The sequence below is a fragment of the Triturus cristatus genome, chromosome 1_2 (assembly GCF_964204655.1).
Source record: "Triturus cristatus chromosome 1_2, aTriCri1.1, whole genome shotgun sequence".
Taxonomy (NCBI): domain Eukaryota; kingdom Metazoa; phylum Chordata; class Amphibia; order Caudata; family Salamandridae; genus Triturus; species Triturus cristatus.
Window position 1 is genome coordinate 786,801,077 of NC_140580.1, and position 14,048 is coordinate 786,815,124.

Sequence of the window (14,048 nt, forward strand, 5' to 3'; positions counted from 1 at the left end):
AAAAGGGAAGAGCAGCTAAATAAAGGCATGAGAAGACTCTTTGATCAAATGCAAAGGTTGGGCAGTGCAATCTCAAACACACACCAAGTTTTATTATTCTGCATTTAAGCAGATATTCCTAGGTTTCTCACAAAGACAGAGGAGAGATTTAGCTTGTCTAGAGAGGACTAATGCATTGCTTCCGTTTTATGCTAGGAAGTTACTCGATTTAGAAACACTTGTGTGGATTGACTCGCTTATTGCATTTATCAAGCTTTGTGCACTTTGCCAAAGCAGATGGTCTATTGTTTGCCATTTGTATATGGTCTTCGATGGCACCATGTTGTGGAGCACTGAGATGTATGGCATTGGCCTTGTACATGCTACATAAATCTGCAAATAATTACATGTTTGAAACCTGGTTAATGTTTATGATAAGCATACTCATTTTCAGGCAGATGTTGCATATAACATCTTGGGCTAATAATGTTACACAACTGTCCAAGGATATGCTGAACTGTCTAAGGATATGCTGAACTGTCTAGACCACGTAATTCCAGTGAAAAACTAAAAAAAGGCATACTTCTAGTGTGACCCCCCACTTAATACCTTATTTATACTGCCAACCTCACCATGAGTTAAAAGTAATAGCATAAGTACAAACAAAAAAGCTAAGAACGACTACTTGTAGGAAAAGATTGAAGTAATTCTTTACTCACTATCTTTGGGTTAACGATTGATGATGGATGGTCAAGTTCTGTGATTGGCTTCCACGTCACATGATTCAGAATTCTCACCTGGTATAAATAAACAAATTTAAGCAGCGACACAAATGTTTCATTTCTCAAGACAGATTTCCACTACGCCAAACATTGCTTACCTTTTCATCATAGCTGCCAATCGCTAAGAACTGACCGCTGGGGCTCCAGGTGACAGACTTGATACCAAGAGACCATTCATAGGCACAAAAGGTTGATAGCAGCCGACCATCCAGTGAGTAAAGCAAAATCTTATACTGTAAAACAAAGCTTTAAATTAAAAAGTAAGAAAGCAGAAAAATAATAACTTCAGCTGTCTCATCAGAATATTGTTCCAGAAGAAAATATATATATATATATATATATATATATATATATATATATATATATATATATATATATATATATATATATATATATATATATATATATATATATATATATATATATATCCACCAAAGATTCCTCTCCCGCGAGAGAAAAGAACCAGAGGGACACAACGGGGAGCCTTTGGAGAACACTTTGTTGCTGCATGGAGGGCATGACGCGTTTCGGGTTGGGTCCCTTTATCAAATGCCAAACACCTGAAACTTCTCCCTGTTGCCTTTCAAATTATCAATTTTACTCCCATTGGTGGGAGCCCAGCAGAGTCAACCAATCGCAGTAGCACTTCTTCACAGTCCCTCTATATATATAGCCGAGCTATTAATTTAATTGCACAATTCACTTTATATTTCCTTTTGCACATATTTTTGCATTAGCACTTTATAATTGCACTTTATTTGGGGAACAAGTCCTGTTTGTGTATATAAATGGTTTCAACATGGACTTGTTTTTTGTCACCACATATAGAAAACAAACAATTTTTATGTTTATACTGTCTTTTATTAAGGGATTAGCATGTTACCACTTGGTTTATATTTTGCAATACCATGTATTAGATAATTGCTTTTACCCTAATTTTATTCAGTTGTTTCCATCTGCGATTCATGTATTATGATATTACTGGTTTTATAAATGTTTTTAACCAGAGTACTATTGTTTACATTGTTTGGGCACTCGCCCAGGATTAACATTAAGGAGTCTGTTTGCCATGTCCATTATAGTAAGGCAGGACTTGCAATGGGGGTAAGCACTACTAAAGCAAAGTTAGGTTTAGGGCGTGTGATGTGATCAAGACCGTAAGGTCGAAACGCGTCATGCTGAGCACTTACTCATGAATTTTTTTGCAAAATTGGATTTGCACTGCTGAAAGAATAAAAGACACTTGCTGGAATACGTTGTGGTCTGCACCTGTTTCGCCGTCAAGTGGTGGAGCAGGATTGTGTTGTTATATAGATATATATTAGTGAGAAATACAAAAGAGGCGAGCTTGGACAAGGATAAACAAACCAACCAGGAAAATGAACCTACCAGACTGATTTTAACATAGACAAAACAAGAGAAACAGTTAAGAGGCATTATAAAATGCAATTGGCCTATTGTTTTAGATGATCCAGTGATAGGCCACCACCTCCCGAAAACACCATCCATCTCCTTCAGAAAGACAGCATCCATGAGTAATGCCCTAGTGAAGAGTAGTCCAGAAGATATACAAGCGGGAATTGGCTTGCGGCAAGGAAGGTTTTTTTTAAAGTGTGCGACATGCAAAGCCTGTAGATATGGTATCAACAAAACCACATATCAAACATCATTCAGTGACAAGGTGCACACAGTTGATACACATCTCACGTGTAAAACAGACCATGTCATCTACATACTGGAATGTACATGTGGACTACAGTATGTAGGAAGCACCAAATTGTAAGCACACAAAAGAATACTTCAACACACCAGGGCTATAGTTAACCAAGATTCTAGCTACTCTGTAGCAAGACATTTTAGAGAAACCCACAACAGTGACCTTAAGCACTTAAAATACTTTTTAATAGATGCTGTCTTTACACATAAAAGAGGAGGAAATTGAGGGAAATACTTGGGCGATTGGAAACACGGTATATTTTAGAGTTAGATACAAAAATTCCGGGAGGTTTAAACACGAGTGAAGATCTTCATACTTACCTATGACCATATTTAGACATTGGGATAAAGATAAGTAGTAACAGGTGATCGCACTTTTTATTGGCAATACATCACAGGTTTTATAACATGTACAGTACTGTAATAACTATTAGATCAACTGTTTTTTATCTGGAAATATTGCACTTTAGTTATTATGAAACCGGAATATGAATTTATTATATGCACTTTATGAAAAACTGTACAGATATGAGATTCTGAAAGGAAAAATGTGTATACCTTGTTGATTTGTGAAGTGAACATATTATACTCTGCTGCTGCTATAGATAATATGTTTGGGAAATAAGCACTTTTATGCATTTTGCACTTTTAGCAAACCCAGGCTTGGGATGGATTTGCTTGCACAAAGTCAATTAATTCTATATTTGTTATTTGCACTTAATGTTAGTTGAATATGGATAAACAAGATAAGAATGGCATTGCACTTTAATTTGTAGCAATTTTAACAAATTACCTTGAATATTTATATTTCATAAATGTCAGGTATGCACTTGGGTCATGTGCAAAATGCACTAAATTCAGGATTTATACAGTTACTATGACCTGCCAAGTACATTCTAAGTCTGTGGACTATATTTATGAATTGTAATGCACTTGTCACTTTAAAAAGAGCCGATCATAGAGCACAGCATTGTCATGTGATCAAGACTGAGAACGGCTGAAATGTGTTATGGCGGACAAACTTCAATAAAGAACTCACGCACTCAAACTGTGGTCTGTGCTTGTTACTATCCATCAAGGAGGTATATGCAGCGAGGAGAACACGAACACACACACGAACACACACACACTTCTGCAACCGTTTTAGATGGAGAAAATCCAACCACACACATGCAAAAACTGGTAAGAAGCTATCTGCAACATTCTGAGTGTCAAGGCAATTTTCGGACTGGGCGCACACAGTTTTTAGCCAAACTGCTGTAATTTCACTTAACCCATAATTTTTCCCTGTGCAAATTACTCCAGGCATTACCGGAAGGTATTTATGGGGGCGGTGGTCTGAACATGGGAAACCATGCTGTTTTAGAAAGCAATAAACCAGACTATATTATCCCACATTTAGGCTAGCAGAGCGAAGAATCGTTAGGTAAAATTGCATGGGGGTTAAAACTGCAAGGGGAGGTGTATTGGTACTTTTCTGGTTGATTTAACTCCCAGTGTTCCACACAAACCTAGAATGAGGGCCTAAATATTTTGAAACAGCACTGGCAACTGAGTTAATATCATACGTTTTCAACTGGCATATGTTATGTCCAGTAATAACTTGGCTTGGAATGAACAAACTCGGCAAACTACTTGACAGATTAGGACTGCATCAGAGTGGACCACAAAGTTGGGTCTTGTCGTTTTACAGAAAAATGACCATATTGTAAGCTTGTACTAGCAAGGAATATGGAATCAGAAACACAATGATTGCAAATCTCAGCATTTATTTTAGGAACCCCATTATTGATGCAATACATTTAAGGTTCAAACAGACGACTTAAAGAAAACTCATTTAAATGAACACTTATGTAGTTGCTTCAAACACTGACAACCCACACAAATTGAATTTCTAGCCTTTCAGAAAGGGGATCTCAAGATCAAGTCTGCAGTCATGTTATGCGCATTTGTAAAACTCACTATCACTAGTGAGGGAACCATAGCGCAGTGGTTATTTGGGATAGAACACAAATCGGTCTGATTACTATATCTAGAAGGCTGTTGGAAAGAGCTTTTAAAATGGTTAATCAACAGAGTTCATCTAACACATATTTCTGACTTTTTATTCTTTGTGTGTGCACATTCTAACAAGAATATCCACCACTGAAACCAAATTCAACTCAACTATCAACATGTAGCCTGTTGTCACATTCTTATGCACCCACATCAAACTGATTAAATATTCAATTATGAGAATAGGGTTGCCAGACAGCCATTTTCACTGACATTAGTAGACTGAGTGTGAAAGGTTTGATGTCTGTCCATGTAAGAAAGTCACCCTTTTTGTCCTGCTCAGCCCCATTTGTTTGGTGCTGAATGGAACTGGTGGTAGCAGACTCTGACTGTGTCCTGGGCTCTGCTAGTCAAGCCCAGGGCCAGGGCCAGTGCTATGTTAAACACAAACATATACATTGAGGTACACTTATTATTCACATGACCTACCCTATAAGTCCCTAGTAGATAACAGGACCAGATGATGAAAACTACCCATAAATGCTTAGTATATAATAGGGCATGGCAGTTTAGAGGCCAGCAGCCTTTCCTGCACTTGCATCTGTGCACTGCTGAGAGCCTGAGATCATTTTAAAAGTAACCAGGTGTTGCAGCACTGCTTTTAAAAGTAAAATGTACTGCAAACTACTTTGGCGGTATGGGCCCTTTAAAAGTGATAATCTACCTTATTTTTACATTGTGGGTACCAACAAGGTCTCCCCTAGGTTTCCAGAGGTGGGGGGCCATGTAACTATAAGTAGGGTCCCTATAAAAGAGGTTTTATACACCCTGGTGAGTGAAAGATGACCGTTTGATTTTTCTCTAAAATTCGACTTTGATGCTATGGGTACTATGAAATAATAATCAAATTCGTGTTTGCCCGTTGGGACCCCCCGGGTGTTCCAGGGTGGATGGTCCTGTAATTATGAGCAGGGACTCTAACTCTATATAGGAGGTTTTATAAACCCTGGTGAGGAAGAAATTGTACATTTCATTGTTTGCCCTTGAAGATAGTTGGCCTCATAGGCTAATATGGCAATATGTTATGGACACATAACTATTGCTAGGAGAGTGCAAAACTATCATTAAAAGACTGAACAGAATGGTACTGATAAATCCAGCAAATTGGCATTGTTGAATTTATCACAACTTGTACAGAAAACAAGTTATAAAACTTTCTTTTCTGTAAACTTAAATCTAGCCTCTAGCAGTCTTCCCTGATTGGTCAGGCATGAGGAGATTAGCCAGGCTGCCTTGCTTCGGTTATAAGTGGACTGGCTGGGCAGATGCTGCCTGATGGAGAGCTCTGTGGGGCACAGGAATGCCAGAGCAGGGGGTTGGGCAATAAAGCATCACATTCAAAGCAAGAACAGGTCAAGCAAGCCTGTCAGCCAGGGCCACCCCCTCTTCGTGCTAGAAGGGAGGCTTTAGGAAGGAATTCACAGATGTGAGTGGGGGGAGTTTATGGAAATAAGTCATACTCAGAGTTTGGTTTAGTTAGCTCTTGCTGCTCTACTGAAATTTTAGCCATGATGGATTTTGAGAGAATAATGCTCTATACGAAAAGACTATGCCACACTTGAGGAAGTTGCCTTGCTTTGGGTGTGTTGCCTTGCACCTCATTGGACAGGGGTGCACCCCTGCTTGTCACCAGAGAACACTGGATAAATATGTGAGGTGCAGAACATCTCAGTTCTGCTGCCTGAAACTACAACAAAGGAGGACAGTCCTGCTGGAATCCTGATCAGCACCCAAGTGCCTGCCTAGTGAAGACTGCACATGCTGCACTATCTGGGACTACAGCTCTGAGGGCTTTAAGGAGGAGTAAGGAATGGACTCCTGCAGCTACAGGTTAACAGAGCTTACATGGCCCTTCTCCAGCCAGAGTACCCCTCCTGGAGTGCGTCCAGTGGAGCTTTAAGGGGTTGACCAAGTGCATTGTGGGAAGTGAAGCCCAGGCCTGCCAAGGACCATCTACAAGATTCCAGACCCTTGGATTTGTGTTTCCGACACTTGAACCCCACCAGGAGACCTTCTGGAAGGACCTCCAGACGTTTCGGAAACTTTTTGGAAAAAGCTCCAGGAGGTGACCGACCCAACGCGAGGGCCAAGCTGGCCACCTTCAGCAGCGACCCAGCCCAGATTCCAGGTTTGTCACACTGAAGAGCTCTAGAGATCTGACTTCCAGAGTTTACAAGGGAGCTCCATGAAAGTCAAGCTGGCGAACCCTCACCGGATGTGGACTGGTTGATAGCAGCGAAGGCCCCTGGAGGAAAAACTCCATAAATGTTTCTATGTCTGAAGGTAACATTTTGACCTAGGTCTACCACGTGGGGTATCCGAGCAGGGCTCCATCGCAGTCTGCCTCAAACTCTGACTTTGTCCCGGTCAAGCGTAACCAGTTGTTCAGAAGTGGCACTATTGGTTTCTAAGCACTAGAAAGTGTTTATTCTTTAAAAATTAATATCTCCAGTTCCCTACATTGGATTTTCATGATTTTGATGTCATTTTAAAGATAAAATATTGTATATGTTTATTAATTGGTGTAGGATTTTTATTGTGTTTTGTGTCTTACTCATTCACAGTATTGGCGTTTTTAAATATATTACAAGCCTGTCTCCTAAGTTATTGCTCTGTGTCAGCTACCAAGGGTTGAGCAAAGCACAAATTTATAGAGACCCTATTTAGGACTCAGTACCGTGTTGGTGACCTTGTTGCTGGAATTAGGTGCCCACATTCCACTCCAAATATCCCACCTTCCAATAGCCCCCCACTGTACTACAGTGGAAGTAGCTTTGAATGTTTACACGTATGTGACTGCAAGAAATTTTGATTACGGGATGAAGACCCTTGGTAAGCAATAACAATCCCGGTCAGGGTGAACCACAAAATTCACCAAATTAATCTATGTTTAACCCTCTGGTAGCTCGGAACAAAAGCAGGCTTAACTAAGAGACACCGTGTTAGGTATTTAACCAGCACAAACCGTAATAAAGTGGCAAGACAACACATGAAATAGCCCTCACAAATTTAGAAAAATAGAGTGACATTTAATAAATAGTTTCACACTAAAACAAATTACATCCAATCAGTGGAACCAAAGTTTTGAATTTTTAAAGTTTTAGTGAAAAAAAGGGTTCTAAAGGATCAAAGCGTAAATCACAGGCAAGTAGTGGCATTAAATCACAACAACGCAAACATTTCTGGCCAACAGCAATGGAGGACGGTTCGAATACATAAGGTGGATTATGCCCGGTCTTGGCTTCCTTTGTACTTAGAAGAATTTTCAAGACAAAGTCCCCTAAGAAGGTTAGGTTCAGTGGGGCAAAGCTGCCGGCAATGTCAAGAAGCTGCAGAGTGAAGTCACAGTGAAGATTTCCATGTTCGTACTTTGTCACTTTTTTGGAAGTCGAAAATACCCAGTAGGACGAAGCCAAAGGCTGTAGCTAACGAGGGCTCCAGGTGTCTGGATTCCCTTACTGAGAGATTCTGTTGAACAGGATTTGCTACTGCGGATAAGAACAAAGCGGGAGCTACTTCAAAGTTGAGCCGACCGGTGATGCACCTGAGATTGATCGGCAAGCAGTTTGGCCCAGTCTCCTGTTAGTTCTCAGGAAACTTTTAGTGCAAAAGTTTTAAGTCCCAAGTCCACAATGTCAGGTTTTGGTTATTTGGGCACCTTTAGCACCACTTCCAAGGGTCTAGGACTGATTGGGCATCACTTGGAGGGCAGGACTCTGGACCTCAGGCAGGGGACAGGTGCAGGCTTCAAGCTTGTTGAATCTTGTAGTGTCCCTGCAGTTCAGAACAGGAGGCCATCCAACTAGCCAAGAAGTCATTCTGGTAGTCTTGGGATGAGGCAGCAAGGCAGGTCCAAAGAAGCAGTGCAGTCCTTGGAGGGCACAAGCCAGTCCTTCTAGGGGTCCGCCGCAGGTCCAGGAGTCTACTCAAAAGTTGGTTGAGGGTCCAATATTTATAGCTGGTCCCAGTCTTTGAAGTGGGAAAAACTTCTAGGCTATCCCCCTCACCACCCGTTTGGTTCTGAAAATGTCTTTACTTTCCCTGCCCAGACTCCAAGTGGTCCAACGTGACAATAGGCTGGTGTCAAGTCCCTTTGTGAGTGTGATGGAGGCAGTCCTTTGAAATGTCAGTGGGGCAGGGAACAGCTCCGCCTCACCCAGTCCCCTTTTGTCTCACTGTCTAGGAGGAATAAACAAAGGCCAACTACAACCTGTCATGTGACCCAGGACACAGGCTGTAGGCGCTAAATGGTTAGGACAAGAAAATGCCAACTTTCTAAAAGGGACATTTTTAGAATTGAGACTTAAAATCCGACTTTATCAATTAAGAAGATTTTAAATTACAATTGAGACCAAACATGATATATCTACCTGTTCCCAATCAAATGTTAGCACTTATTAACCCCTTCGCTGCTAGGCCTTTCCCCCAACCCTGTGCTAAGCCTTTTTTGGCTATTTGGGGTAGTTTGCGCTTAGGCCCCTGTAACGTTTTGACCACATAAGATAACCACGCCAAACTTGCGTCCTTTTCTTCCAACATCATGGGCATTCTAAAGGTACCCAGGATTTGTGGATTCCCCTGGAGGGCACCCAGAAATTAGCCAAAACACAGCTACATTGGTTTTGTTTTTTTAAATGGGAAAAACGTGCAGAAAATGAAAGCGTCCGTTTTTTGCCCTGCAAATGGTATCAACAAAGGGCTTGTGGGGCTGAAATCACAATTTTCCCATCTTTTAGGGACTGACAGACTTTTGTCAGAAAACCAAAGTTTTTTACATAGTTTTGGCATTTTACTGGGACATAGCCTTTTTTGCTATTTTTTGTGCTTTCAACCTTCTTCCACTTAATGGTAGAAATGGGTATGAAAGCAATAATGGATCCTGGAAAGCTAAACATTTTAGAAAAGTAGACAGAAGTCTGAATCCAGCAAGGGGTCATTTGTGTAGATCCTTGAAGGTTTCTTTATAGAAACTAACGGTTGAAAATAGGAAAGATTGTAAACGAGTTGAAGAAAACAGCCATTTGTGCCAATGTTTTCACCTGTAACTTCTAATTATGACAGATGTTTGAAAGCAATATTCCGTTATATCCGCTGGACCTGTCTGGTTGGGGGGATATATAGGACTTGTAGATTCACCAAAACCCGACGAACCCAGAGCCAATAACTGAGCAGCGTCTTGCAATTTTTTTTTTTATGTACGGGGTATATAGCAGTTAATTTGGGGAAATATATATAGTGAAAAATCGGGATGAAAGACACCTACGTATTTCTGAAATTGGAACAAAATATAGAGTTTAGAAACAGTAGCTATTTGCACATTTCCAAAATTGTGAGTACCCATACTAGCACGAGAATTATAGGACATTTTTCAAAGTGACTTCTTTTTTACACATTGTCTTTTATTTGGAAGGCAGAAATGCATCGAAAGTCAATAGGTAATAACAGTTGCTCTACAATCCTGTGTTACCCTAAGTCTCCCGAGAAAAATGGTACCTCACTTGTGTGGGTAGGCCTTGTGCCCGCGAAAGGAAACATCCCAAAATGCAACATGGACACACCACATTTTCACAGTGAAAACCGACCCTTGTTTTGCAAAGTGCCTAGCTGTAGATTTTGAACCCTAGCTCTTCCGGCACCTTGGGAAACCTAGCAAACCTATAAATTTTTTTGAAACTAGACAGCCAAGGGAAACCAGGATGGGGTGACTTGTCTGGCTCTCACCAGGTTCTGTTATCCAGAATCCCTTGCAAACCTCAAACTTTGTAAAAAAAAAATAAAAAATAAAAATTATCCTCACATTTCTGTGGCGGAAAGTTCTGAAATCTGTGTCGATCCACAAAATTCCACCCACCTCGCATTCCCCAAAGTCTTCCGGGAAAAATAGTACCTCACTCGGGTGGGTGGGTCAAGTACCCGTGACAGGCAAGGGCCCAAAACATAATGAGGAGACATCAAAATTACCCATCACAAAACAACCTGGTTTTGCAAGTGGGGTCACCTGGGTTTTTGGCACCGGGCTCGGCGGCCATCTTGGGAAACCTACCACACCCACACATTTCTGAAAACTAGACACCTGGGGGAGTCCAGAGAGGTATGGCTTGGTGGACCCCCCCCCCCCCCCCCCAACATTTTCCTACCCAGAATCTCCTGTAAACCTCAATTTTAGCTGAAGAAAATCACATTTTTCTCAAATTTGTGTGTGGGAAAGTTCTGGAATCTCCATAAATTCCTACCACCCAGCGTTCCACCAGGTCTCCCGATAAAAATGTGAACTCACTTGCGTGGGTGGGTCACGTACCCGCGACAGGCAAAATTACCCATCACAAAACAACCTGGTTTTGCAAGGGGGGCGGGGGGTGTCACCTGGGATCAGCGGCCACCTTGGCTAACTATCAAACCCACACATTTGTGAAAACTAGACACCCGGGAGAGTTCAGCAAGGTATGCCTTGCATGGATCCCCCAACGTCTTCCTACCCAGAATCTCCTACAAACGTCAAATTTAGCTTTAAAAAAAAAAAAATGATTTTCCACATATTTGTGTGGAATCACAGTGCCGGCACAAATGTCCTACCCCAGAGCGTTCCCCTCAGTCTCCCGAGTAAAATGATACCTCACTTGTGTGGGTGTCCAATGCAGAATTGGCTAAAAGAGTATTTTTTTTTTTATAATTCTCGGTGCTATACCCTTAATCCCTATGTTTTTGGCTCTTCTCAGTCACAGGCCCTTGCCCCACCCACACAAGTGCGGTATCATTTTACTCGGGAGACTGAGGGGGAACGCTGTGGGGTAGGACATTTGTGCCGGCACTGTGATTCCACACATAAATATGTGGAAGATGTGTTTTTTTCAGCTAAATTTAAGGGGCCGCTCCCCCCTCCCTGTTGGCTTGTGGGTGGATCCCTGCTTGGGGTGATCCCCAAGCAGGGATCCACTAGGGAAGGGTACCATTGGAAAGGGGAGTTTCTTCTCTTTCCAACAATACATCTCTCATGTTTTTCAGAGCTCAGGGGGCTGAGATAGCCCCACAAGCATCAAAACTGTGAAACTGGAACAAAGTTTGTTTTGTTTTCATTGTAATGACGGCAGTGTGCCATGCACGTGATCGTCATTGCAATGAAAAACCGAAACATACTTTTGTCTTCCCCACCTCCCAAATCAAAAAAAAAAAAGGGAAATCCCTCTGTTTACAGCAGAGGATTTTTTTTTAAATGTGCTCATGACGAAAAAATGGTTCCATCATGAGCACACTTGATTTTGTGCTCATGACGGAACCATTCCATCATGAGCATGGCAGATGAGGGAACTCAATGTTATCCAAAAGGAAAGCTAGGCCTTATAGTAGTGAAAAATAAATTTGGGCGTTTTTCATTATCAGGACACTTAAAACTTAAAAACACATCCTCACTTTTAGATATGATGCACCCTGCTCAATGGGCTGTTGAGGGCCTACCCTAGGGCTGAATTATATGTAACAAAAAGGAAGGTTTAGGCCAGCTCGAATTGGCAGTTTAGAAACTGCAAACAGGCTTCAATAACATACCCGAGTCATGTTTTAAAGGGCTACTTAAGTGAGTGAAAGGATACGTCCTGCAGACCCACTAGCAGCATTTAATCTATAGGTCCAGTATACATGTAGTACCACTTTACTATGGATTTATAAGTAAATTAAATGCGTCAATTGGGTGTAAGCCAATGTTGCCATGTTTAAAGGAGTGAGTAGAAGCGCTTTAGCATGGGTTAGCAGTGGTGGAGTGCACAGAGTCCTAAAGCCAACAAAAGAAAACTTTAGCAAACATGAAGGGATAAGACAAAAGGTTTAGGGGAACAACACACCAAAGACTGACAGATCTAATATGAACTAATGCCCAAAGTATGCACATCTCTTCGAAAAATCACATAGAATGCGTAAGGCTGGTGCAGGGGTCTCCAACGAGTAGCTCGGGAGCTACTGGTAGCTCGCCAGCACCCTCAAAGTAGCTCTCAGAGGCGAAGCTAAGCCAATCTCAGTCTGTGCACATTAAACAAAGCAGTAATGCTCATTTCAAGACCGTTAGAGTGACGACCAGCCAAATCAATGACAGGGTCTTATGATAACACTCAAACATGCACTGTGTTGGCTTATGGGGTCTGCCAAATGACCATATGTATCCACTTTAAATCTAACTAAGTCACAACGAGATTGACCATGTTATATGTACTGGTCTATCAGTTGCACCACATGTGCAAACAATGCACCAACAAAGAAGAGTGCCAGCAGTTACCAGTGCTGGCCAATCAAACTGTGTGACTGCAGGTACCAGAGTGAAAATGTTAGTTAGTTGGGAGCATGATTAGCCCAGGAGGTGATAAGAGCAGGTTATGGATCCAGGGTAGAGAAAATTAAGAGCCTTATCTGCATTTATTTATGTGTGTGTCTGTCTGATATTGTGCCCTTCCCGAATAAACAGTGCTGTTTCTCGGAAGCCACGTAAAGTCAAGGGTTTTATCTTTGGTGCAATTGTGTCAGTGCATGGCATAATAGTGCCAATAGCATAATAATGGCCATCCTTGGTCACCTTTTGTCAAGCTAGACTATACTGGGTACCACAATTCACATATTAAGAGCATGACCGGCATACTTTTAGCCATCTCTGGCAGAATGGTGACAGCTTCTTGCATAATAATGCCCATGGCTGGAATAGGATGGGGACCCTGGGTGGTCTGGTGTCCAGCCTTAGCATAGTGGTAGCTTTGGCATAATTGTGGTTTTAATATTAGCATAACACAGGCATTCTTTGTGGTATGGTGAGCACTTATGGTCTGTGATTGTAATACCGGAGCATTTGAAGCTGAATCTGTCCATGTGAGGAACTTTTACATGGTAGTGCTTGATGAAAATGACGTATTTATGTTTGGGCACTTTGTATTTTTTTTTTTTTAATGAAAACTGTTTTTTGAAGACAAAAAATGTCTTTTTCTGAAAAAGGTTTTGTTCTGGAAAATTGAGTTTGCTTGCCAAAAAGAGAAAGGTGGTATTTGATGGGAAAATATGTGCATTTTTAATAACTAATATGCTAACAAAGACAAAATATTGCAATTCTAAAACACATTAAATTTGATAGCCTATTGACAGTAGAGTGTGAGTTGAGGAGACTTACTGTTATGGTTATGTACTTGGTGCCACAAGGCATGTGAAGATTTGAATGTTAATTCATTACTCGTGGAGGCTTTTAATATGAATTAACATTTTCCTGGCATTTCTATTGGTCACCTTGCCTGAAATGCTTATTGGTCAGTATTGGTAGTCCTGTTTATGGCAGTCATAGTGTAATATGAACACGTTTTGTCACTATATTACAGAGATAAAATATGCTAGTAGCTCTGCAAGTCTTCCCTTGAGCAGAAGTAGCTCTCACGAAACAAAAGGTTGGAGACCCCTGGGCTGGTGCAATCAAACAATAGTTCTTACTTGAAATGCAACAGAAAGCTGATAACTGCTAAAATGCTTTCAACATTTCAAATCAATATTTGCATC

At 41.2% G+C, this 14,048-nt stretch overlaps 1 protein-coding gene across 3 annotated transcripts in view; it reads right to left on the reverse strand.

Moving 5' to 3' along the window:
* The window catches only part of WRAP73 (WD repeat containing, antisense to TP73), a 486,503-nt gene that overhangs the window by 186,030 nt on the left and 286,425 nt on the right, over positions 1–14,048 (reverse strand). For all 3 annotated transcript variants that reach the window (XM_085608852.1, XM_085608851.1, XM_085608850.1), the window contains 2 exons: positions 860–994; positions 699–776 (listed from right to left, as the gene is read on the reverse strand). In XM_085608852.1, the coding sequence (XP_085464978.1) occupies positions 699–776; positions 860–994 (213 nt within the window). The remainder of the gene's footprint in view (positions 1–698; positions 777–859; positions 995–14,048) is intronic.